The 27,807-nt window shown below is 37.0% G+C and overlaps 1 protein-coding gene across 2 annotated transcripts in view; it reads left to right on the forward strand.

Annotated features, from left to right (window-relative positions):
• LOC133761936 (solute carrier organic anion transporter family member 1B3-like) overlaps positions 1 to 27,807 on the forward strand; it is a 68,427-nt gene that overhangs the window by 23,580 nt on the left and 17,040 nt on the right. Inside the window, exons 3-11 of one of the 2 annotated variants that reach the window (XM_062194924.1) lie at positions 1,320 to 1,461; positions 4,154 to 4,286; positions 8,657 to 8,778; positions 10,901 to 11,047; positions 11,247 to 11,345; positions 14,191 to 14,433; positions 19,607 to 19,771; positions 22,402 to 22,597; positions 25,356 to 25,521. In XM_062194924.1, the coding sequence (XP_062050908.1) occupies positions 1,320 to 1,461; positions 4,154 to 4,286; positions 8,657 to 8,778; positions 10,901 to 11,047; positions 11,247 to 11,345; positions 14,191 to 14,433; positions 19,607 to 19,771; positions 22,402 to 22,597; positions 25,356 to 25,521 (1,413 nt within the window). The remainder of the gene's footprint in view (positions 1 to 1,319; positions 1,462 to 4,153; positions 4,287 to 8,656; positions 8,779 to 10,900; positions 11,048 to 11,246; positions 11,346 to 14,190; positions 14,434 to 19,606; positions 19,772 to 22,401; positions 22,598 to 25,355; positions 25,522 to 27,807) is intronic. The other variant, XM_062194925.1, reaches the window with a different exon arrangement.

Consider the following 27,807-nt stretch of genomic DNA (forward strand, 5'->3'; position numbering starts at 1 on the left):
GGCATTTATCTGCCTCATGATTCTGGTGACGGGAAGGTCCAAACTGCACGGTACCTCAGCCCGCTGGGGGAAACCTTGGCTGTGTCGTCACATGGTGGAGAGGCAGAAAGGGAAACAGAGGCAAAAGGTCCTTGTGTAGGAGCAAAAAGGCCATAGAGTAAGGAGGGGCCAGGTCCACCCTTGGATAAAAATGTTTCTCTTGGGAATGAATTCACTTCCAGAAGAGCTGACTACTGTCTTGAGACTGCATTAATCCATTTGTGGGGGTGAAGCCCCATTACCTTCTACTAAGCCTTACCTATTAAAGGTTCCCTAAGTTCAATACTGCCACACTGGGCACCAAGCTTCTAGTACATCAACAGTTGCAGGACATACCATATCCAAACCATAGCTGGAGGCACAAGGAAAAAAGACGTGTTAGTTCAGACAGGTAGAAGAGCATGGCTGGGTGATAAAACAATTTAATTCTTGTACTACAGGAGGCCAGGAAGGCCAAGATGAGAGTGACAGAATGAATAAGTACTGATATGTGCCCTCCTCCTGGTTGGTAGATGGCCATTTCTCATAAGGCCATGGATCCCGTCACCAGAGTTCTAGTCTAATGATCTGATTATCTCCCAAAGGCTAATCTCCAAATGCTTTCACATTAGGGAATAAAATTTAACATATGAATCTCAGGGATATATTAATGTGTAATCCATTGTGGTCAGATTTTAATAATAGAGCAAACTGAAATTCACTTACGGGTGTGAACTGAATTTTAAGAAAAAAGATGAGTCAATAAATTTTATTAAAACGAAATTGAGTTAAAACACCTCTAATCACTGTATCTTAGATTGAATGTCAGTCATTGTATTGGTCAGGGAATTTCTCGTTGTCTCTTGGAAATACGGTTTTTCTGCTGGCTTCCTGGAAATGCTGTCTTTGTTCTGCCACTCCCTGAATTAACCGGTGATAGGCACTTGGAAATAAAGAGTAGCTTACCATGAAGATCCCTGGGAACACTGTCTAGCTTCTTATGAATCGGTTAAAGACTTTAAGTAGAAATAGTACTTACATGTACTGTTCTGATAAGCTGCTGTTGTAACCAAATTAGAAAATGATGCTTCATCCTATAGTGATGAAAATGTTAAAAGGGCTGGGAAGTACCAGCTGGTATCAGGGAAAGTTGGGTATACTTTTATGATAAAAATAGCTTTTAAGTAAAGAAGTAAAACAATTTTGATTCCATGTACATGTAAACTACCTTTGATTAACCAGTTTTTTTTTTCTGGTTTTATTTATTTTGTATTTGATTTATTTATTTATTTATTTTGTAGATGTTCTTGGTAGCTCTCGGACTGAGCTATATTTGCAAGGCTCTAGGTGCAATCATTATGAAAAGTTCCATCACTCAAATAGAAAGGAGATTTGATATATCCTCTTCTCTTTCTGGACTCATTGATGGGAGCTTTGAAATCGGTAACATTTATTTCTATTTTAATACTCAGACTTGCAGAGTTCATACACTGCTCAGACATGTTTTACATCACCAGTTCTCAGACAGTAGTAAATTCCCCATTGACAGTCACTGAAAACATGTTTGATTGTCAGAACTGAGCTCGAGGTAGGAGGGCTGCTTCCATGTAGGGGTAGAGGCCAGAGATTCTGCTAAATAGCGTACAATGCATGGGACAGCCCTCAACAACAGATAGTCACATCTCTGTTCGCCATTTCAATGTTGCCTCACTGGGTACCAGGCTTCTAGCATATGAACAGTTGGGAGACCAACCATAACCAAAGCATGGCAGGTCACAGTGTCATGATTCCAGATGTTGAGGATGGTGAAAACCTGATCCTACACAAATTCATTTCTTGCAAGCTAACACTTTGTGAATCTTGACCGTCACCTTCTTAAGAAGAGAGGAAACTTGACAGAGGACTTAGAGGACTATCGTTCTTCGGATTTGATGAAGAACGAACAGATTTGGAGCAAACTTTCTTAGATTTAAATTATTTAACTGGGGTTAAAAGTCCTTTTTTTTTTTTTTTGGAACCTTAAAGATCTTGCTTTGTTGATTACTTTTTATTGTTAATGAGACAACAACAATGAAATTTTCTAAAGTTATTCAACACTAATTTTTTATTTTATGAATTTATAGCTTATTATCTCTACTCACTTTCCTTTTTCTTTTCACTTTTTAGTTGTTTGACCACCAAATTATGTATGTTATATAGATTAAGAGTATTTTCTACAAGTTAGCTTTTGCAATAAGCTTAATTAGTGAATATTTTAAATAATCATATAAAATAATACATAATAAATAATTATATACATTAAATATATGATTATATAGTATATAAAATAATTATATAAAGAAATGATTATAGATATGAAGACTTATCTACCTTTTCCTTACTAATTCTGATTTTCGTGATTAAGATACCATCTGCCATATCTTTCACCTTTCTACCTTAATGGAAGCATCTAGAATTTTTAACTTTGAAAATTAATAGCCTTAAATTTAATTTATAACTTTAATTCACTGTGTCATGTTTTATTGAAGAATGGATTCTTAGTACTTTTGTTAAAGTTTGCTGCCATTTAACAGCAGAAATTTGAATTCCATGGTAAGTTCAGTTGACCGTTCATTGACTTCTTGTTCTTGACTCTTGAATCTTTTGACTTCAAGTTTCAGCTTTAGTTTTACTAGGCCATATCTTCAATCCATTATTTTTTCTAGAAAGAATTAAACACATGACATATTTTCTAAGCCCTTAGTTTTTGGGAAATATCTTTAATTTACTGTCATGATCAAGTGATAATTTGGGTATGAAATTAAAAATCTTTTTTCTTAGAAAATTTGAAATTTCTATTTAAGCCAATATCATGTATGAAAAATTACTATCAGAATGATTCTCGTGCACTAATATGCATCTTCCCTTTATTCCTGAATCCTAAAAATGAAACCAGCATGTATCTCAGACTGTTTCTGTTTACACTATCTCTGCTGGAAAATGCAGGAATTGTCATCTAAAGTCTGAAGTCTTCCTTAAGCTGAGGAAATTTGTTTTATGTTTATAATTTGTTTCCTTCCCCCTATATTCTTATTTCTTTATGCCCGAAGCATTTACAAGATGACTATAAAACTTTCTGTGCATTTTTTTCTCCCTTAAAACTTTGTACACTTGTCCTTTTTTTCTTCATGTTCCATCAGTCTGCTCTCATGCTACCTTCTGCTCCTTCATGTGATGTCATAATCATTTTCCATAATATCTTATTGTATAACATTTTATACTTCTCTTGTGATTTTTAGCCCGCTGATTCTGAGTGTGTGGAGGCAACATGTTCTTGGATGTCTGGAGACACTAGCTGGACTTTTTCAAGATTTTGTCTCTTTTTTAGTTTAAGCCTTATTCAACCATTTCTCTGTGGTATTACTTTATCCACTGATTCATTTCAGTGCTTTTTAAGTCTAGTAATTCTTGGTTACTATCTGTTCATTGTTGTATCTGTAGCTCCAGATGAATCAGAGTATGTTGTGACTCCATCAACTTGGAATGCTCTTCTTCCCCGTCGTATTCTAAGTAAATTATGCCTAACATTAACTCTCAAGCAGCTTCCCCTCCATGAAATTTCCCAGAAGGCCTTAATTATTTTGATTTCTCCTTTCTTTCTCATGATGTCTAATGGCATCTCTGACGATATGTATCACTTGTATGTAAGTTTTTTGAAGTTGGGTATGACGGTTTATTTTTTTAAAGATATTTGTAGCACCAGACACCATAGCAAACACACAATAGAAATTTAAGGGGTGCTAGGAATGAGTGAATAAATGCATGAAATAATAAACCTCAGGAAGATTATTCTCTGCATTGTCATTCTAACAGTTTTCAATTTTCATTCTATCACAGTCCAGTCAACTCCACATTCTTCAATAAAATTTTGCCTTAATAATATTGCCAAATAATCCAAGGAATTCCTGTTGTATCTGAAACCTATGCTTTAATGTAGGTGACTCACCTTCTCCATTAAATTACATGGTCTTAAAGAAAGGGTATCATGTTCTATTTGTATCCACTCTCAAGCCTTTAATTCTGCTGAACCAAAAATTGGACTCAGTCAATGTTTGGTGTAAGGAATCATAACAACATGATTTTGTTCTTTTTCTAGGGAATTTGCTTGTGATTGTGTTTGTAAGTTACTTTGGATCAAAACTACACAGACCGAAGATAATTGGAATTGGATGTTTTGTTATGGGAACTGGAAGTATTTTAACGGCTTTACCACATTTCTTCATGGGATAGTAAGTATTAAATGCCTCTGTGCTGTTAATTATTATTAACTTGTAAATTTTTTTTATTTTTTTAAACTTTTATTTAGTAACTATAATTTTCCAAAGTACAGTTTATGGATTACAATGGCTTCCCCCCACCCCCATAACTTCCCTCCCACCCATACCTCTCACATCTCCTGCTCCCTCTCCCATTCCATTCACATCAAGATTCATTTTTTCATTTTCTGGCTCAACAGGCTAATCCTCCGTCTTGTGGCGCCGGCACACCGGGTTCTAGTCCCAGTCGGGGCGCCAGATTCTGTCCCGGTTGCCCCTCTTCCAGGCCAGCTCTCTGCTGTGGCCCAGGAGTGCAGTGGAGGATGGCCCAAGTGCTTGGGCCCTGCACCCCATGGGAGACCAGGAGAAGCACCTGGCTCCTGCTTTCAGATCAGTACAGTGCGCCGGCCAAAGTGCGCCGGCCTCGGCGGCCATTGGAGGGTGAACGAATGGCAAAGGAAGATCTTTCTCTTTGTCTCTCTCTTTCACTATCCACTCTGCCTGTCAAAAAAAAAAAAAAAAAGGATTCATTTTCAATTATCTTTATATACAGAAGATCGATTTAGTATATTTTAAGTAAAGATTTCATAGTTTGCACTCACACAGAAACACAAAGTGTAAAAATACTGTTTTAGTACTAGTTATAGCATTACTTCACATTGGACAACACATTAAGGACAGAGATCCCACATAAGGAGTAAGTACACAGTGACTCCTGTTGTTGACTTAACAGTTTGACACTCTCGCTTATGGCGTTAGTAATCTCCCTAGGCTCTAGTCATGAGTTGCCAAGGCTATGGAAGCCTCTTGAGTTCGCTGACTTCAGTCTTACTTAGACAAGGTCATAGTCAAAGTGGAAGTTCTCTCCTCCCTTCAGAGAAAGGTACCTCCTTCTATGATGGCCCGTTCTTTCTACTGGAATCTCACTCGCAGAGACCTTTCATTTAGGTCCTTTTTTTTTTTTTTTTTTTTTTTCTCCAGAGTGTCTTGGCTTTCCATGCCTAAAATACTCTCATGGGCTCTTGAGCCAGATTCGAGTGCCTTGAGGGCTGATTCTGAGGCCAGAGTGTTGTTTAGGACATCTGCCATTCTACGAGTCTGCTGTGTATCCTACTTCCCATGTTGGATCATTCTCTCCCTTTTTTATTCTGTCAGTTAGTATTAGCAGGCACTAGTCTTGTTTGTGTGATCCCTTTGATTCTTAGACCTATCAGTGTGATCAATTGTGAATTGAAACTGATCACTTGGACTAGTGAGATGGCATTGGTACGTGCCATCTTGATGGGATTGTATTGGAATCCCATGGCACATTTCTAACTCCACCATTTGGAGCAAGTCCGATTGAGCATGTCCCAAATTGTACCTCTCCTCCCTCTCTTATTCTCACTCTTTTATATTTAACAGGGATCACTTTTCAATTGAATTCCAACACCTAAGAATAAATATGTGTTGATTACAGAGTTCAACCAATAGTATTAACTAGAACAAAAAAAATACTAAAATGGATAAAGTATTACATTGTACATCAACAGTCGGGACAAGGGCTGATCTTGTAAATTAATTCTAAAACTTAATTTTTCCTTTAAAATGGGCCATTCTACCTTTTAAAAATATATAGGCATTAAGTAAGTATAGGAATGGAGTATATTTGTGATGCTACAGTTACCTTACTGCTTTATGCACCTTTGTTTTTTATAGATTTTGAAGTATGAATAGGACTAAATAAGGTATATAGTTTTATATGAAATAAACAAGTTCTTTTGGCTTTTTGTACAACATTCATGAATCATGCCTTTGCCTATATTTTGGTCTTATTCTGTAAGACTTCACTATTCAGCAGACTACTGTATGGGTTTTCCCATCACTAATCCATTGAAACTTTTCCTCTTAATGTCACTGTCTAGTTTTTATTAGAGTTAGGTGCTCATGAGAGAGAACTAAAAATATCAATGACAGAATAGAAGCTTATTCTTCACCAAAAAAGTTATTATAACCAGTCCCAGGGTGTCATGATACTACTTCTTTTTGTCCTGTTTCTCTGCCTTGTGTGACCTTAACCTTAGGTGCGAGTATTGGTCCAGACAGCAGGATAAAAGAAGCGAAGAAGCACAAGAAGGAAAAGCAGAGTGCAAAGGCTAAGGCATAAGAGCCATGTTCAAACAAATAATACTTGTACTAGCTTGAAATTTTCCAAAGTTCCATTTCACACTCATTATATACAGACATGGGTGAAAGCAGACCTTATTTTAGTCTGCCATTTATTCCCAGCTAAAAATCCCAACTTCAATTCAGTTGCTACGGAAAGAGAAAAGAGTGAGTATTGGGAGACAATTTCTGCTGGAGACACCAATTATTTACTCACTGCCCAATCCAACAGTCATGTCTTTTGGTCACCAATTGAGCTTCATGTTTTTCTACATTTAATCCTTATGAAAATCTCTCCTTTATGATACTGCTCCTTGCTCTTATTTTCAACACTTCACATCATCTCTTGATTTGTTTCCTGTATCTGTGGCCTTTTCATCACATCCATGCTTTCTTCTGTTTCCAGCACCAGGATGTCAGTATCTCCTTTGCTCCCTCATTAATCTTCTTAATCGTGCAATCTACCTGATTTTTATGTGACTACAATGCAACTATCACCTAGATGCAGTGTCTTTCTCTAACACTCAAGGTATATATAATCATTCACCTTAAGTGAATATCTCCAACTTAATATTCCACAAGCATTTACCATCCCTGTATTCAAAACTTAGCTTATCATTGTGCCTAGACCAGCTCAGGTTTTCACACTCACTTTTAAGTAATGGTTCCTTTACTCACAAAGGGACTCCAATCAACATCATGGGCCTCATCCTGAATGCTTTATTTACTGCAACCCTGCTAACTAGTAGTCGCCAGAACTTGCTTATTCATCTTCCTATCAAAGCTGAACATCCCCCAATATCCTGATCCTACTGGAAGTACCCCCATTGTGTCTGGTATTGATGTTTTTCCTCCAGTTCCAACTCTATTCTAACTCAAATTAGAGTACACATTAAACACAAGCCTAGCTATTTTATTCTTGATAAAAATTTCCAGTTTCTTAAAGCAGTTTTTCAGACTTCAGTTCCTGGACAACTAGTGGGTCAATAAACAAATTCAGGTTATTTAGGTCCACATTTTTCCACAATACAGGACAGAACAGAATAAAATAGAATGTCAATGGGCAAAAATACTATTCTATAAAATTTGGTTATACATATATTTATGAATATGTGTGTCTGTGTTTCATGGTTGCGATGCAAAATGTGTTTCTTGCTGTTGGTCACAGTCAAAAACCTTGGAAGTCCCTTGCTGATGGGTTAATACCACAATATTCACATCTTGGCATACAGTGTTTCCTCAGCTTGAATACCTCTCTGCATTTTCTACTGGTTAAACTCCTTTCCCTTTTCAAAATTCGTCTCTTATGTCATCTTACTGTGAAGTCCTCTCTAACCTGCCCTATCCCTCATCTGTAAGCAAATCTAATGTTCCCTTTTTCCTTTCTGACAATCCAGAAGCTTGTATATTTTTTATATTTTTATCATATATGCTTATCTTAAAGAACAAGCATATATGCTGAAATAGTAAAATTATGTATTTTCTTTATAGTTTTTTTTTGAAACTGATCATAATACCTAGTTTGTCAAAACAGGCTGTATGTACTTGGAGCTACAGCGTATCCTGGTGTTTTTGGATAGCAACATTTGTTCCCATTGTAGTTTCATCTCTGCTGTGGTTATCAAATTCTCCTTTACCAAGTAGAAATGGATTACAATTTCACTAAGTTTTAGAGTCTTAGAATGTATGTGTGTGTGTACACATGTGTGTGTGCCCATGAAAGAAAATCAGACAGGTATTTGAGAGAAAATGTAAATGATTTTACATGTATTATAGGTTGATTTGTAAAATATTGTTCTCAGTTTATTAAATGTCATCCTAAATTATCAGAAAGTTTATATTGTGGTTATTTTTGAAGATAATTCAAAGGCATGAGTAGATGCAGTTAGCACTTTTAAGAAAAATGCAGTCAGAATAGTTCAGTTTTTAAAATCTTAACCAGAATATAAGCATTCCTAGAGTTATAGCAAGATGATAATTCAGATTACCTGGGGAGTAGTTAATTATCTTTTTTTTTAGTGGACAACCATTTCACTTCCGATAACCTCTCCCAAAATATAAACTGGAAAACTGACAAAATTCTGGAAACTTGAAGACAAAGTGTTGCATATAAGGGAGAAAATTTCTCTGTATTTCTGGGGAAGGTGAGAATATTCAATACATAAAGCAAAATTTTAAATCCAGTGATGTTCCTGCAGTTACAGGTATTCTAAAGAAACCAATATTAATCCATCGGAGAATTCAACTTCAAGCTTTTCAACTTGTTCAACTTATCAAACTTTATCACTCAATGGAACGTCATCTGAGATGTTGGGGAAAGGTATGAATTAATAGTGGCAAAAAATTATAAAAATCCCAAATTTAATTATATAACTAAAAATATTGTGATACTTATTGGCATAATTGATTAAAAAACAAATGGGAAATATTACCTTTACAAACAATCAAATCATAATGTTAATAAATATTATTTATAAAGAACTTTTAAGATTATATACAAAAAGAGGGTGCTTTTAGTAAGAAATTGGCAAAAAAATATTTTTTAAAAAAGAAGCAGGAAATGGGTGCTGTCACTGTGACATAGCAGATAAAGCTGCTGCCTGTAGTGCCAGCATCCCATATGGGTGCTAGTTCGAGTCCCGGCTATTCCTCTTCCAATCCAGCTCTCTGCTATGACTTGGGAAAGCAGTGGAGGATGGCCCAAGTCCTTGGGTTCATGTAGCCATGTGGGAGACCTGGAAGAAGCTCCAGGATTCTGGCTTCAGATGGGCCTTACTCTAGCTGTTGTAGCCATTTAGGGAATGAACCAGCCTATGAAAGATCTCTCTCTCTTTCTCTCTCTGCCTCTACCTCTCTGTAACTCTGCCTCTCAAATAAATAAATAAATCTTAAAAAAAAGGAAGTGATATAAATATGTGAAAAATATAACTTTGCTGTTTGTGAGAAATGCGAATTATTAAGCCAATTTGAGAATGTTACATATTATAGCAGAAACCATAAATTATAATCACAAAGGATAAAACTAAAAAATGTTCTACCTATTAGGAAAAGATTTAAAATAATAGGAATCGAGGTGGAGGAAGGAAAATTATTTTACATTTTAAGTGCTAGGAATGTGTAAGTTTGTAGCTCCTTCCAGAGCTTAGTTTTCAAGATCTGTTAAAGAATTAAAATATATTGGGGCAGGTGCTGTGGCACAGTGGGTAAAATCACTGCAGCTTACAATATCACCATTCCATTTAAGAGCTCTGGTTTGAGTCCTGGCCGCTTCATTTCTGAGTCAGCTCTCTACTAATGGTCCTGGGAATGCAGAAGATGATCCAAGTACTTGGGTCCCTGCCACCCACCCAGTAGACCTGGATGGAGTTCGGGGCTCCTAGTATTGGTCTGGCCCAGCCTCAGTTATTGAGGCCATTTGGGGAATGAACCAGGAGGTGGAATATCTGTATGTCTGTGACTCCCTCTGTCTCTCCCTCTCTCGATCAAAACATGTAATTTGCCTTTCAAATAAATAAATCTTTAGAAAATGATAATTATAATATATTACCTATTTGGCTTTGCAATTCTACTTTTACTGATCAATCAAGAAAATAAACAAGAATGTAAACAAGGATGGAATCACAATTGTAGCCAAGATAGCTCATGTTGGGAGAATGAAAAATTAGAAATATTTTTCAGTAAAAACCAAATACATTGATTAAATATCTTATGAAACTATTATTTAACACACTACCATGCAGTCATTAATATCCTAATATAAAAGAAATCTTAACAGTATGAGGAAATTATCAAGATACAGTGTTAACTGGAAAAGAAGATGATACTATGAATTGTATGTTTACATATATAATGTACATAATAAACATTACACATGTTTATGTGCATGGTAAAAATGTATGAGATATAAGGGGCTGGCACTGTGGCATTGTGGGTAAAGCCACCATCTGCAATATGGGCATCACATATGGGCACCAGTTCGAGACCCAGCTCTCTGTTACAGCTTGGGAAAGCAGTAGAAGATGCCCCAAGTCCTTGTGCCCCTGTACCCAGGTGGGAGACCTGGAGGAGGCTCCTGGCTTCTGGCTTTGGATCGGCGCAGCTCTGGCCATTGCAACCAATTGGGGACTAAACCATCGGATAGAAGACCTCTCTCTCTGCCTCTCCTCTCTCTGTGTAACTCTGCCTTTCAAATAAATAAATAAATCTTTTTTAAAAATATATGAGATATATAACAAATGTTAAAATGACCCTAAGTATACTGGGATTTTAGATTATTTTTATTTCTTTTGTGTTTTCTGTTTTTGCAAACTTTGCAAAGTGAATGTGAATCATTGAAAATTAGTGAAAAAAGCAAAAAATACAAAAAACATAAATGTTTCAAAGTAGATGAATGACAAGAATGATAAAGCTAATTTTTAAAATAAAACACTCTTGTTACACAGGTTGTGAAAAGGATTCTGGGTCATACATGTGGATCTACGTCCTAATGGGGAACATGCTTCGTGGAATAGGTGAAACCCCTATAGTACCACTAGGGATTTCCTACATTGATGATTTTGCTAAAGAAGGAAGCTCTTCTGTTTATTTAGGTAATTCACAGAAAATATTAAATTGCATGGTTACTTACTCTGAGCCTGTATTTGAATTTGTAAAATTGTTACTAAATTATTGCTTTTACTTAGAAAAATTATTAGGAGAAGTGTATTGTGTAATGTTATTTTAAAAATCATGATGCATCAGAACCATGTGTTTTTGGAATCTGATAAGATTGTTTTATAATATCTTCAGGTGCTTTGCATGCAGTAGCAATGATTGGCCCTATCATTGGCTTTGCAATCGGATCTCTGTCTGCCAAAATGTATGTGGATATTGGATTTGTGGATTTGAGTAAGTACAATCAAAACATGTAATATGATCGTGTCTTTCAAGTACAAAGCAATATTCATCCAAATATTTGATTTTACTCTTTCAATGTTCATTTTTTTACTATTTTTAAAAAGTTTTAAGTAGGAAAAAAATGCATTAAATCAGAATAAAAACAGAACTCAGTTCCTATCTATCCCACACTTTTACAACTAAGTATAAAATGAGAAAAATTAACAGATTTATTTTAGGTCACTTCATCCAAAATAGCAAATATTCAAATGTTCCTCTCCCTGTGAATTCCACTTCTCAGCTGACTGTGGTTTGGACACTGAAGTGTAGAATTGTACAGCTCGCTTTTCTAAAGGCTTTTTGTGGCTGCTGAGTCAAGTCACGTGGAAGTGATTGGCGTAACTCCACTGTGCATTTTTGTTTCGGTCACTTTTCCTGGTCCTAGCAGTGGAGTTGGCATATGGCAACATTCGATTAGAGATTGTTGAGCAAATGGATAAAACAATGCCCATGTGAGTGTTATCTGTGGCCTTTCTTGTCATTCTCAGAGCGTGCTTTCCTCTTCCTTTGTAGAAGAAATAGAGACCATGAGTGGAAACTTCTTCAACCTCAGTATCTTCTCCATACAGATATCCTGGCATCAAATTCATCTGCACCTTCTTGTTCCTATCTCCAGCTACTCTTAATACATCCTTCCAGAATTTAGATTCCCTCTTCTCCCTTCTCCCAGGATCCAATTCCATCAATCCTCTCTCTCATCCATCCTGCATCTTAAACCTCCCTATCCTCACTCTATTTTCCATCATTTTATATTCATAATTTTGTATATTTCCAAACAACTTTGTAGATGATTTTCTGTCTTCTTATTTCTCTTCAGAGCCAAGCTCTTTGAAAACAAAATAACCTAAATTAGATGGCTCACCTTCTCACCTCCCATCCACTTGCAGCTGAAATCTGGCTTCTACCACTAGAGAAATATAATTGATTTCTACCTAATTTACCAGTTTCAATAGATGCTTTTCTGTGCCTTGTTTTAGTTGGTTCTTCTAGCCCTTCTACCTTCGTTCCTTCCTTCCCACCTTCCTTCCCAACCTCCTTCCCTCCCTCCTCCCTCCCATTCCTACTTACATGTCTTATAAGCATATAAAATTCAACATGTCAGAGTCTGGGCTCATCACCTTAACCTCTAACTCCCTTTGTTCCCTATATTCGTTCTATTCATGAATACCTTTATCTTTATCTTAACAAAAAATTACTGACTGAATTATTACAGAAATTTTCACCTGTATTGTCTGCCACCAGTCTCACTCATTTTCATTCATACTGCTTCCAGATTAAGCTTTCTTTTTTATTTATTTATTATTTCGATTTTGTTTAAAGAATACATGTATCTGTATTTCATATATACAGATTTAGGAACATAGTGATATCTCCATCTATATCCATCCTCCCTCCTGTGATCCCATCCTTCCTCTTCCTTCCTCTCAATTTTTACAATGATCTACCTTCAGTTTACTTTATATTCATAAGATTAACCCCACACTAAGAACTCAACAAAGAATAACAAGAAAAAAATCACTTTCCTCAACAGTGTAGACAAGGGCTATAAACAATCATCTAAGCTCAAAATGTCAATTTCACTCCCATGTATTATATTTTTGTACTCTATTAGTTACCACAAATCAGAGAACACATGGTGTTTGTCTTTTTGGGACTGGCTTATTTTGGAACTGAAAACCATTTGTACCCATTTTGTTGTAAAAGACAGGATTTCATTCTTTTTTATGTCTGAGTAGTATTCCTAGTGTAAATATACCATAATTTCTTTATCTAGTCATCAATTGATGGACATCTTGGTTTATTCCAAATCTTAACTATTGTGAATTGAGCTGCAGTAAATATGGGTACAGATCATTCTTTGACATCCTGATTTCATTTCATTTGGGTAAATTTTTTCATATGTCTGTTGGGCATTTGAATTTCCTCTTTGAAAAATGCCCGTTCAAGTTCTTTGCCCATTTCTTAACTGGATTGCTTCTTTTGTTATTGTTGAATTTCTTGAGCTCTTTATAGATTCTAGGTATTAATCTGTTACCAGCTGCATAGTTTGCAACTACTTTCTCCCATTCTGTTGATTGCCTCTTCACTTTGCTGAGAGTTTCTTTTGCAGTGCAGAAGTTTCTCATCTTGATGTAATCCCATTTTTCAATTTTGGCTTTGACTGCCTATGCTTCTGAGGTCTTTTCCATGACACTTTTACCTATGCCAATGTCTTGCAGAGTTTCTCCAATGTTCTTTAGTAATTTGATGTTATCAAGTTGCACATTTAGATCCTTGATCCATTTTGAATTGATATTTATATAGGAGTAAGTCAGGGAACTTGTTTGATACTTCTGCATGCAGAGATCCAATTTTCCGAACACCATTTGTTGAAGGACTGTTCTTTCTGTAAGGATTAATTTTATCTCCCGTGTCAAAGATTAGTTGGTTGTAGATGCGTGGAATGATTGATTTCTGGAGTTTCTGTAATGTTACATTTGATCTACATGTCTATTTTTGTGCCAGCACTAGGATGTTTTATTATAAGTGCCCTGTAGAATGTATTAAAACCTGGTATTGTAATGCCTCTGGCTTTGTTTTTGTTATATAAGATTGTTTTGGCCATTTGTGGTCTTTTGTGTTTCTCTGTGAGTTTTAGTACCATTTTCCTCTAGATCTGTGAATATCACTGGAATAGCATAGAAAGGATGAAATATAGTTTACTTCATCTGTGGAGGACAATTACAATAGGACAACAACAAATTGCCTGGACTCATTATCTTTCAAAATGATTTTTTACTGACTTTATTTCTTGTAGAAAGTATCAGAATAACTCCTAAGGATGCTCGATGGGTTGGTGCTTGGTGGCTTGGTTTCCTTATGGCTGGAACAATATCCATTATTGCTTCCATACCGTTCTTTTTCCTGCCCAAAAATCCAAATAAACCACAGAAGGAAAGAAAAGCTTCAAAAACTTTGCATGTGACCAAAACAAATGAAGATAAAAGCCAAACTGCTCATTTGACCAAGCATGGACAAAATGTTACTGAAAATATGACAGGTAGGTACTTTACATTCACGATCAACTTGGAATTGTTAATCTCTATGAAGGGATATATAACAAATCACACGTAAACCTTCTGGAGGTAGCTTTCCTCCCTACTAAATTCAATTGAATTATTTTTCTAAAACTCGTGTTACATTTAGTAAATATTTCCTGTGTACATAGCATTGGAAAAAGTAGTAATTTTGTGCTCTGTAGCAGGAAGAAACCAAAGCAATATCTGTCCCTTATAAACCAAGGAGTGCATATAAAATGTAAGAGAGAAAAGGGATGTCATATCTTATTCGTTCACTCAACAAATGATACCAAGCACTATACTATGTCCTGGTGTTAGATCATCATAAATAGTGGTGATGCTGAAAGGTGCATAGACAATGCAAAATACCTTAATTACTGTGGTAAGGCTAAGTTTTTCTACTCTAATGAGAAGATGGAATTAGGAGGAGGAAGTTAGAAGTTTCTCCCAAGGTAATTAGAATAAGCAGTTTTTTCTTGGTAATTGTATAACAATATTACTAACTAAAATGTCCAAAAATGAAATGGAAACAGTGGTACTAGTTAAAATAATTGGAACTAATTAATGAACTAAGGTTCTTCAGCATGTGGGAATTCCTTCTCTTTCAAATATAAGCCCTGGTTGGTAATGGGGAGCCACTGAGAAACAATAATCAGGAGAATGATCCAGCAACAGCCACTGAAAGGTCGTTGAAACCAGGAGGAGTAGACAGTGATCTTCAGATTGGGGAGAAATGCTGAATGGTGAAAAGCAAAACTGCAATACCTAAACCCAGGCCAACGCAGCGGCTCAATAGGCTAATCCTCCGCCTTGCAGCACCTGCACACCAGGTTCTAGTCCCGGTTGGGGCGCGGGTTCTGTCCTGGTTGCCCCTCTTCCAGGCCAGCTCTCTGCTATGGCCTGGGAGTGCAGTGGAGGATGGCCCAAGTGCTTGGGCCCTGCACCCACATGGGAGACCAGGAGAAGCACCTGGCTCCTGGCTTCGGATCAGTGCGGTGTGCCGACCATAGCACGCCGTCTGCGGCGGCCATTGGAGGGTGAACCAACGGCAAAGGAAGACCTTTCTCTCTGTCTCTCTCTCACTGTCCACTTTGCCTGTCAATAAATAAATAAATAAATAAAAAATAGCTAAACCCATGGCAGCCTTGCAAGTTGACATTAAAGTAGAATTACAAATTTTTAGGTATAACTCAAGTTCTTCCTCTCATCAGTTTTTCCATGTACCCATTTCATTGTTAAAAATAACTACGTGAAAAACAATAATGTGCTAGAACCACTTTGTATTGGATTATTAGAGAATTGCTCAGTTTTAGGCTACACTGGTCACTTGCTATTGGCCACCACAGGAAATTTTATCACCATTTATTAGCACAGAACTTGGGAAATGTTACACATCAATGTACCCCCAACAGCCAGTTGTTAAACATTTACCAGCATGCTACTAAGTTAGAATTCTTTTAAATTTAGCAAGCACACCAAAGTTATCACACCAAGAATTTTTCACTTTGCACAAGGGCCTTTAGAAGTTAATGGAAAGCACTTACTGCATACATGGATTTTAACTTTTTTAAAAGTTAATTTTTATTTATTTTATTTACTTGAAAGGCAAAGGCAAAGAATCAGAGAAAGAGAGACAGAGAGAAGAGAGACAGAGACAGAATGAAACCTTTCATTCCTTGGTTTAATCCCCAAATACCCGCAATAGCTGGGGCTGGGCCAGGCTGAACCCGAGTGCCTAAATCCATCCAACTGAAGAACCCAACACCTTGAACTATCACTCACTGCCTCCCAGGTATGCATTAGCAAGAAGCTGGAATTCGGAATAGAGCCAGGACTTGAATTCAAACACTCTGATGTGGAATGTGGGTGTCTCCAAGTGGCATTTTAACTACTCCAAATTATCTTTTATTCCCACGTTTTCCTTGAACTTTCTGAAGTACCCTCATGTGTGCTATGCTTTTCCTCTACCTTATCAAACCCATAAACTTAGTGGATTGTCTAAGTCTAAGGACAGGATTGACTGTTAGGGCAAAGAGCATAGAGAAGATAATGAAGATCAACTTCACTTATCAACATCATGTATATTATCAATTGTGTTTGAAGGATAGTGACCTAAATGAAAAGAGGTCCTCAGGTAGTTATAAAACTATTAAAAATGAATGAAATAGGGGCTGGTGCTGTGGCACAGCGGGTTATAGCCCTGGCCTGAAGCGCCACATCCCATATGGGCTCCATTCTAGTCCTGGCTGCTCCTCTTCTAATCCAGCTCTCTGCTATGGCTTGGTATAGCAGTAGAAGATGGGCCAAGTCCTTGGGCCCCTGTACCCGTGTGGGAGACCCAGAAGAAGCTCCTGGACCCTGGCTTCCTATCAGCCCAGCGCTCCGCATTGCAGCCATTTGGGGAATGAACCAGCAGATGGAAGACCTCTCTCTCTGCCTCTACCTCTATCTGTAACTCTGTCTTTCAAATAAATAAAAATAAATCTTTAAAAAAAAATGGATGAAATAACTAAGAGCATATATTCAGAAGAAAAAATACTGGATTTATTCTATATATTCCTGAAGATTAATTATTAATATTATTATATTATGTATAATGTAATAATATATGTACATTGTATGACATATTATTATATTATTATTGTATTATTCCTAAGATTGATTGTTTAGAAACAAAAACAAGTGATTTTCATTCATTATTAAAATAATATGCAATGATAAGAACTATCTAAAAGTTGATCAATCCCTCTCTGAGGCAGTCAGCTTTTCATCACTTGAAGTTTTTACTGATCCCTTTAATGGGAATATTTAGTGGAGTCTAACTGTGAAAGTTCAGACTACATGACATCCAGTTCACACCCACCTCCAACTTCAATAATCTGGTTGAATCGTATGTTCTGTTTCTTTTAATCAAAGATCAGACTTAGATGGCTTTACAAATCACTGGTGCACTTCCTGATTGGTGAACCCTAATAGAACTTTAGAATCTGGGCCTAAAAATTTTAATTGTTATTTATCCCTGCTATAAATGTCCTTTTTTCTCTTCCTTGTCGTTTGCTATAACTTTTTCATTTTATGATAAGCAGATGAAACTATTTCTTAGTTACCATTAGATGGAAATCTTGGTTCTGACCATATCTAGTGGAAATCTTTTGAGATCTCAAGAGCAAGGTCTTTCAAAGTCTGTATAATCCATCTCTCAATAAACACATCTAGTTCCTTCTACTTGGCCTATTATTGTGACTGACTTGGTAATCACAGACCCAGATCACATAATTTCTACCATGAACATATTGTGAATTGGTTACACGTCTGTTTGCAGACATGCTTATTGTTCAGTTCCTGTCGTCACGTAACTTGAGACACAGCATCACTCCCTGCCTCTCCTTCTTGCATCTTAAGACAGGTGGTTTATAACACTGCCAGATTTACAGGAGATGTATTTTATTGCAAAAAAGCAGAATACTAGGGAGTAAGAGTGATGAGTCCTAATATCAAATCAATCTTTAAAGTTTTAAATATTATTTATTTATAGGATAAGTGGAAACAGACCATATATGTATTTAGTGGAGTCTATCTGTGAAATTTATATATATATGAAAGTTTTATATATATATATATGTATATATATATATATATACACACACATATATATATAGAGAGAGAGTGAGAGAGAGAGAGAAATAGAGAAAGAGAGATCTCCTACCAGTTGGTTCACTACCCAGATGCATGCAACATCCAGGGATGAGGAGGTGTCCTCCCTGGGTAGCAGAACCCAACTGTCTAGGTTAGCATTGCCATGTTACTGAGAAACTAGAATCAGGAGGAAGAGCTGGGTACCAAACACAGGTACTTCAATGTGGGATGCAGGCATTTTATAACTGCAGGCCAAATGTCTGCCTCATCTTTAAGAGTTTTGAAATGTGTTTTTATTCCTGTGTGTTTTGAGTTATTTTGTAATTTAGTATAAATATTTTAATTTTTTAATTTAAATTTTAAATATTTTTAAACTATTTTTAAATAATCATAATATTCATGGAGCAATTAGGTTATTAAGTACCAATACTTAATACTTAGACATAGCCTACTTTTGCTTTCTTGAACACCTAGCATTTGGCTAGTATCCCATTAAAAACCAAATATTTGTTGAATGAATGAATAAATGAGCTAGTATGTATGCAATAATAACCAAATGGTAAGTGAACGTAGCAAGTCGATTGTTAAATCAACAGCAGGAGTCACTGTGCGCTTACTCCCCATGTAGGATCTCTGTCCTTGATGTGTTGTACTGTGTGAATTAACGGTATAACTAGTAAACAGTACTTCATACTTTGTGTTTCTGTGTGGGTGCAAACTGTTGAAATCTTTACTTAATACATACTAAATTGATCATCTATATATATAAAGATAATTGAAAATGAATCTTGATGTGAATGGGATGGGAGGGGGAGTGGGAGATGGGATGGTTGTGGGTTGGAGGGAGGTTATGGAGGGAAAAAGCCACTATAATCCAAAAGTTGTACTTTGGAAATTTATATTTATTAAATAAAAGTTTTTAAAAAAAGCAAATCACAAAACAATACATATGTATGTTCCCATTTTTGGGTAAAATGAACTAAACAGGGCCAGCACTACGGCTCACTAGGCTAATCCTCCACCTGTGGTGCCAGCACCCCGGGTTCCAGTCCCGGTCTGGGCGCTGAAGTCTGTCCCGGTTGCTCCTCTTCCAGTCCAGCTCTCTACTGTGGCCCAGAAAGGCAGTGGAGGATGGCCCAAGTCCTTGGGCCCTGCACCCGCATGGGAGACCAGGAGGAAGCACCTGGCTCCTGGCTTCGGATCGGCTCACTGCGCCAGCCGTAGCGGCTGTTTGGGGGGTGAACCAACAGAAGAAAGGCCTTTCTCTGTCTCTCTCTCTCACTGTCTAAACTATGTCTGTCAAAAAAAAAAATGAACTAAACAAATAAATATTAATCAGTATATGGAAAATATTTAAGGCATCTATATGATAAACTGTTGACAGTAGGAAAGCTGAATACTTTTAAAATTTTGTTATGGATCAATGTTATTTTAGATTTTATATGACATTTATAAGATTAAGATATTAATATGTATTTAATTTGCATTCTAATGTTTCTTTATTTTTCTACTTCTTAGGTTTTTTCCAGTCTATGAAAAGCATCCTTACCAATCGCCTATATGTTATCTTCTTGGCTTTAACATTGCTACAGATCAGCAGTTTTATTGGTTCTTTTACTTATATCTTCAAATATATAGAACAACAGTATGGTCAGTCAACATCTCAGGCTAACTTTTTGTTGGGTAAGACATACTGTTTGCCTGTTTACTGGATAAGTGATGTTCTACTGAATGGTTGTATTCTAAGTGAAATTTTATTGTAAGTGCAGCCTCCCATATTTAATAGATATAATTTCCCTTTATTCTTTTTTTTTCAAATCTCATCAGATTTGTCAATCTTGTGATGTCAACATTGCTGTGCATTTGAAGTTCTATCCCATGTTAGATGAGTGCCTAAAGGAAGCATTACATGGGAATGGAATATATATATATATATATAAAATGTATATATACATATGTATATATATATATGGTACCTACATAACTGGGTCTCATAATATAGTGCTTAGATAGTGAGATAAACCATGTAATGTCATCATTATAATTGTATAGTTCATAGACTTTAAAATCAGAACTCAACTACTTTAAAAAAATCATTACATTGATGTTTACAAAACAAGAATTAAATATATCATCAAATTCTGCATAATTCAAAAAAATCACACTTTGAAGATTTTTTTGCTACAATATCTGTTTTTAATGGCATATTTGGATATACTTATTAAGGGCAGATTTTCTTATATGATTCTTTCCACGACTCCAGTATTTTGGAAACACTGTTGAAACTCAGTAAGTTAAAGAATTCATTAAGTAACAGGGCTATGTGATAAGTAAATGAGAAAATAATATTTTGAAAAGGAATTGCTGGCTGGCACCGTGGCTCACTAGGCTAATCTTTCGCCTGGGTTCTAGTCCTGGTCGAGGCACTGGGGTCTGTTCTGGTTGCTCCTTTTCCAGGCCAGCTCTCTGCTGTGGCCTGGGAGTGCAGTGGAGGATGGCCCAAGTGCTCGGTCCCTGCACCCCATGGGAGACCAGGAGGAAGCACCTGGCTCCTGGCTTCAGATCTGATCAGTGCAGCGCACCGACCACAAGGCACCAGCTATAGCGGCCAATTGAGGGGTAAACCAACGGAAAAAGGAAGACCTTTCTCTCTGTCTCTCTCTCTCTCTCACTGTCTAACTCTGCCTGTCAAAAAAAAAAAAAAAAAAAGAAAGAAAAAAGAAAAGAATTAGAATTGCTGAAGTACTGGACCAGACTTCTGTATGAGTCTCTGCTTGAAACTGAAATGAAAGCGTAAATTATTAAAGTGAAATTTTGTTCCCAATAAACTAAGCTGAGTTTTTTGTTAGAGAGGTTTTCATCTTTAACAACTCTTCAAAGACGTGCAATAGAAAAGTTATAAAAGGGGGTCAAACTTTTTTTATTGTTTACATTCATTTTTATCTGTCATATAGAAAAAGACAGCAAGAGATATCCCAGCCACTGGTTAGCTCCCAGAATCCCTGCAACAGCTGGATAGGGTCCAGGTGGAAGCCAGGCGCCTGGAAGTCCATTTTAGTCTTTCAAATGGGGAACAGGAATTTAACTACTTGTGCCATCACCTGCCAACTCTAAGAGTACACATTGCAGGAAGCTATAATGAAGAGTGGAGTTGGAACTCAAACTCAGGCTCTCCCATATGGGATACGGGCATCCCGAGTGGCATCTTAACCACTGTGCCAAACACCTGCCCCAAACATTGTCCAAAAAAAAGAAATCATAGAATTATTTTCATTTTTTTTTAATGTGAAAGACACACACACACACACACACGGGGGTGGGGGGAGGTCATCTGGTGGTTCACTCCCCAAATGCCCAGGGTTAGACCAAGCAAAAGCCAGGAGCTAAGAACTCAATCTGGGTCTCTCACATGTGTGGCAGAGACTGAAATAGTTGAACCATGGCTGCTGCCTCCAGGGAGTGCATTAGCAGGCTGCTGGATCAAAAACCGATAAGCTGAGACTCAAACCAGTCATACAGTTATCTTGATACAGGATGCAGGCATCCCAACCAGTGACTTAACCACCTAACCAAACACCCACCCCTTCACCCCAACCATTTTAATACTGTGTGTAGACATATTTATCATCCAAGGCTATATAAAGGAGCTTCAGTTTGTGGAAAAGGAATTAAAAGATGAGTTTATTTTAATGTAAAAGTATTTGAAATTTATGGCCATGAGGGAGTCTTTAAAAAGTTTATGAAAACATGTATTGTTAAACAACTATGCATGGATTTCAAATTTTTGTATCAAAATTTGTTTCTGTTTTACAACATTTTTAAGTATCTTCCTATACGTGTTTTGATGAACAAGGAAGAGATATTAATTCAAGCATTCAATTCTAACATTCTGGGCAAATCACAAGTGAGTTCTTGTGGGTTGAAACTGTATTTTAAAAAATGTAAAGTATTTTCAATGTATCAGTCTCAGGCATAAAGATGGTGTTTTATTGTTTCTCTACAGGCTAAAAAGGGGAGGGGCCTCATAGAAATCATCTGTAGAGACACAAATATTATGACTGTTTTTTTTGTTTACATATATATTTTTTTGGTTACTGAGGAAGCCAGGCCCTCACTATTAGGAGGTGGAATTATTTTGTATTTCCTTTTTGGGAGCTTGTTCCCCTATCTCTATCCAGGCCTATCACCCTTGTATTTAAGAAGGAAAAAAATTAGAGGAAGTTGGTTGATATGCAATTTGTTTCATATGTAAAGACATATTATAAAAATCATATTTATATGATTATAACTTTCTTCTCTTTTGTTATTTCTAGGACTCATAACCGTACCTACTATGGCAACTGGGATGCTTTCAGGAGGATATATCATTAAAAAATTCAAATTTACACTTGTTGGAATTGCCAAATATTCATTCTTTACTTCTTTAATCTCCTTCTTATTTTTCCTGTTATATTTTGCTCTAGCCTGTGAGGGCAAATCAGTTGCTGGTCTAACTTTGACCTATGATGGGTTCGTATTTATCTCTTTATCAGTTGTCTAACGTATTACCCCTGTAATTAAAATACTGAAAAATCAGTAATAACATGATCAGTTGAGAGTGACAAGATCTACACAGTTTTAAAATGAAACTACATGAGCTTTATAATGATTTACTTTATACTGTTATAAATTATAAAAGGAAAATATGAATAAATATAAATTATATAAGGAAAATAGGCAGAAAGGAATTCTTGTTAATTTTTTAATTGTGAAAAATTTCAACTTATGAATTAGTATGATGTCAGTTTCTCAAGAATCTCTCCTTTAATTCCTTCCTTAAAGAAAAAATATGTGGGTCACAGTACAATTTTGGAATGCTTACAATGAGTAGGATGGGTACTTTATTTCCATTTTACAGATGAAGAAAGTATAGATAGTAATCATATGATTCTGCCTCAAATTCTAGTTTTTGGTTCCAAAACACTTAGATCACTTAGTAAACGACCACTTAGTAAAGACCACTACCATCTTGACCATCTTGGATGAGTCATCAGGCTAATATAAATGACACTCTACAAAAGTGACTGAGCAACTTTTACCTGCAATGTGTTTCGAAATTGACCTATCTTTACAAGAGAAAGTTTCATTATATTGTACTGAATTCTTATTCTGGATACTAAAATGTTTCTTCTGATATTTTCTTCATTATAAATAGAATTAAGAAATATCCTAAGTATATTTGTGTATTAGATCTTGGAGAACCTTAGCTTTTCTATTATTATCTCTACCCCAAATCATGGGAGAGTTTCCTTTACTTGAAAGGCATAGAGACATAGGCAGAAACATTTCCCATCCTCTGATTCACTCCCCAAATTCCCACAACAGCCGGAGCTGACCCAGACTGAAGACTCAATCCTTGTGTTCTTCACAGATGTCAGGGACCCAGTCCTCTGAGCAGTCACCCAGGGCCTCCTAGCCAGAACTCAACCCGGTTACTCCCATTTGGCTGAAACCATCCTAAGTGATGTCTTAACTGCTATGCCAAATGCCCAACCCAAGGACAAGATTCCTACCAGACATATTGTAATCTCCTGAACATAGAAAACTGCTTAAGGTTAGGAAGGTTCATGTTCAAGCCACAGAGATCCTTGCATCAGCTCAGTAATCACATGAATTAGTTCTGCTTATTGTTGACTCTGAGCTTTCCAGCTCCAGATCTCACGCAATATAGATTCCAGCTTGTCAATCTTCCCACATTTCCTTATCTAGATATTTCTCTATTCTGGAAGCTTGCCAAGCATATCTTGAGTTATTTCCCCTTGCTACTTAACATGGCACTTTTTGAGCTTTTCCATCTACCATCATGTACTCTCGTAAGTCAGTGCAGTTCACCTAGAACACTGAATTTCAGAGGAAAAAATCCTCTTATATCCCTTTGTCTATTGGTTAACACCAGAGGGGTTGTTACTTACTTGAATCCATGCAGAGACTCCAACCTATTTCTGCTTCACACCAGGAGTCTCAACTTCAGGCTTTCTTTTTTTAAAACTTTTATTTAATAAATATAAATTTCCAAAGTACAGCTTTTGGATTATAGTGGCTTTTCCCCCCATAACCTCCCTCCCACCCACAACCATCCCATCTTCCACTTCCTCTCCCATCCCATTCTTCATCAAGATGCATTTTCAGTTATCTTTATGTAGAGAAGATCAACTTAGTTTATACTAAGTAAAGATTTCAACAGTTTGCACCCACACAGATACACAAAGTATAAAGAACTATTTGAACACTACTTTACCATTAATTCACATAGTACAACACATTAAGGACAGAGATCCTACATAGGGAGTAAGTGCACAGTGACTCCCGTTGTTGATTTAACAATTGACACTCTTATTTATGATGTCAGTAATCACCTGAGGCTCTAGTCATGAGCTGTGAAGGCTATGGAAGCCTCTCGAGTTCGCCAACTCCAATCTTATTTAGACGAGGCTTTCTTTTAAGATTTATTTGTTTGTTTATTTTTTGAAAGGCAGAATTACAGAGAGAGGGAGAGAGACAGAGAGAGAGAGAGAGATCTTCCATCCACTGGAAGTGCCTCCTAGAATTTCCTCAATTATTCTCAGTATTTTTACAAAAACTAAGAGAATAATTTCTAAAATCTGTAAGCACAAAATTATAGAAGTGACATGTATTTTATAATTTTAGTGATGTCTTAAAATTATGTTTTATAATTTATAACCATAGTATAAAGTAAGTCATTATAAAGCTCATGTAGTTTCATTTTAAATCTGTGTGGATCTTGTCACTCTCAACTCATCATATTATTCTTGCATTTTCAGAATTAATCTTTAGAGGTTCTTATTGAACCATGTTACATTCAATTCTTATATAGTTAAAATGTAGATTTTTAAATTCACCCTGCTTTCATAATAACATTCACAGATTCATTAAACTGGAAGGAATCTGAGTTTAATGCCATTGCCTTACTGAAAACAAATCAAGTATCAGAAAAATGAATTGCTTTATCTAGTGTGAAATTGCTTGATAGAATTACAAAGACCTCTCATATTAATCTTACCTATTCTGTTTGGTAGCTTTTTAAAGTTTTAGTTTTTCCGGGTCATAAGTCATCTCTTGGGATAGATGGAGGGGAAACAAACAAACAAAAAAAAGTGAATAGCATTTTTTTAAATCTGCTATTTATCTCCTTCCCCTCCTATTTTTCTTTTTTTATTCTCTCTCATTTTCTCTCTCTCTTTGATACATGTCTGTCATGTATTTCCAGAAAATATCCAGTGGCATCTCCTATAGATGTACCACCTTCTTATTGCAACTCAGACTGCAACTGTGATGGAAGCCAGTGGGAGCCCGTCTGTGGGAGCAATGGAGTAACATACACATCACCCTGTCTAGCAGGCTGCAAATCCTCAAGTGGCAATACAAAGCCTACAGTGAGTATTGGTTTCTACTTTCTCTCTTCTACTTCATCAAAGCCACAGATTACATGCAATTACCTAATCTAAGATCTCCAGTAAGAAGATAAAAGAAAAATATTCCAATGTTATTTATTGTTGTAATGACTGTGACGTTGTAGAGCACAACTTTATTATAAAATCATGCTTGGTTCACCGTCATGTTTGTTACTCGAATTTAACTTAACATTAACTCACTTGTATTTCCTTGAGATTTTAAGAACCTTTTGAATTTTGAATACATAGGGTCTCTATTTTTTTTAAAAAAGATTTCTTTATTTATTTGGAATGCAGAGTTACAGAAAGAAGAGGCAGAAGCAGAGAGAGGGTTCTTCCATCCACTGGTTCACTCTCTGAATGGTTGCAACTGCTGGAGCTGGGCCTATCTGAAGCCAGGAGCCAGGAGCTTCTTCTGGGTCTCCCATCTGGGTGTAGGGTCCCAAGGACTTGGGCCATCTTCTACTGCTTTCCCAGGCCATAGCGGAGAGCTGGATCAGAAGTGAAGCAGCCAGGTCTCAAACTGAAGCCCATATGTGATGCCGGCAATGCAGGCGGCTGCTTTAATGGTTAGGCCACAGCACCAGACCCCACATGTGGTCTCTAAGAAGCATATTGTTGGGTTGTAGCATATGATTTCCAACCACATCACCCTTTAGAAGTTAGGAGAAAGTCCCGACATACCGTCAGCACTAGCTGCCTTCCTAGAACAGTCTATATGCAGCTTTACAGATATTCTGAAGTTTAGCTCTAGGCTAACGACTCTTCAGCATTTCAAGAAGTTAATCAAGGCTTCCTGCTCACGTGACTGACCAGCTCTTGGCTTTTCATTTTCATTTCCCCAAAACCAGAACTTCTGCCCTGGGTAATTTACTATCCTGTTCATCTGTTTCTATTATACCCCCATAAAAATGGCATTTCTTTCTTCACTCAAAATACTCCTTTTCATGCTAACTGTGAGTTTCCCCCAATCCCTTGGGTAACTTCCAGTCATTGGGGATTATATATGATGTTCCTCATCTCTCTGATCCACACAACATCTCACAAAGTGGCCCTTTTCCTACAACCAACATTAACAATATAATCAAATATGATCATTGTGCCAACCATATCCTCCTGTGATTCTCTAGTTGTTTTGTCTTTCCCTTGTCCAAAGCCCTACCCATTGTATTGTGTTATGTTGTGAGGAACTTTGAAGAATAAACATTTTAGCTTCTCTGAAGCTGGGCCACAACCTTAACAAACTTGTACCAGTATAGCCCAAGGACTATACTTATAAGCTCAACTCTCACATCCATTGCTGTAGTGCCTTTCACTGATGGTGCCCATTCAGTCCATGGCCCCACTTTGCCCACTTGTGAAGGCCTGGAAGGATGATGTTAGAATCATAAAGAGAGTTGTGTCTGCTACAGAGACAGCATTTTCTTAATACTGACAGTGATCGTGCCATTGGGAGGCTAGTGAGAAGTTCTCTTGAATCTTTAGTAACCACCCCTCTCTTCTGAAAATAACAGTTCTTTGGAGCTAGGTATCTGGAACTTCAGAGAGGTCACCCTTTGGGATACCCTTATCCCATATCAGAGTGCCTGGTCCAGATCCTAGCTACTTTGCTTCCAATCAAGCTTGCTTCTCATGCACATTCAGGGAGGCAGAAGGTGATGGCTGAAGTGCCTGCCCTCCTCTACCCACATGGGAGAACTGAATTGAGTTCTGAGCTCCTGGCTTTGGCCTGGGCTGGCCCAGTCCTGCCTGTTGCTGTTGTTTGGGAGAGTGAATGAGTGGATAGAAGAGATTCTCTCTCTCTCTCTCTCTGTCTCTCTCTCTCTCTCTTCCCCTCCTATGTTCAAGTAAAAATGAAAATAATAAATAACTTTTGAAAAAAAATACTCTTTGGGCCAGTGTCATGGCTCACTTGATTAATCCTCCACCTGTGGCACTGGCATCCCATATGGGCGCTGGGTTCTAGTCCCGGTTGCTCCTCTTCAAGTCCAGCTCTCTTCTGTGGCCCAGGAGGACAGTGGAGGATGGCCCAAGTGCTTGGGCTCCTGTACCCGCATGGGAGATCAGGAGAAAGCACCTGGCTCCTGGCTTCGGATCGGCGTAGCTCTGGCCGTAGCGGCCATTTGGGGAGTGAACCAATGGAAGGAAGACCTTAAAAAAAAAAAAGAAAGAAAAAGAAAAAAAATACTATTGATACTGGCTTGGTTTTATTGACCATAAAGCTTGCTGTGTGTAGAATTTCTCTTTATTATTCCTAGTGAAAAAAAC

The sequence above is a fragment of the Lepus europaeus genome, chromosome 6, assembly GCF_033115175.1.
Source record: "Lepus europaeus isolate LE1 chromosome 6, mLepTim1.pri, whole genome shotgun sequence".
Lineage (NCBI taxonomy): Eukaryota > Metazoa > Chordata > Mammalia > Lagomorpha > Leporidae > Lepus > Lepus europaeus.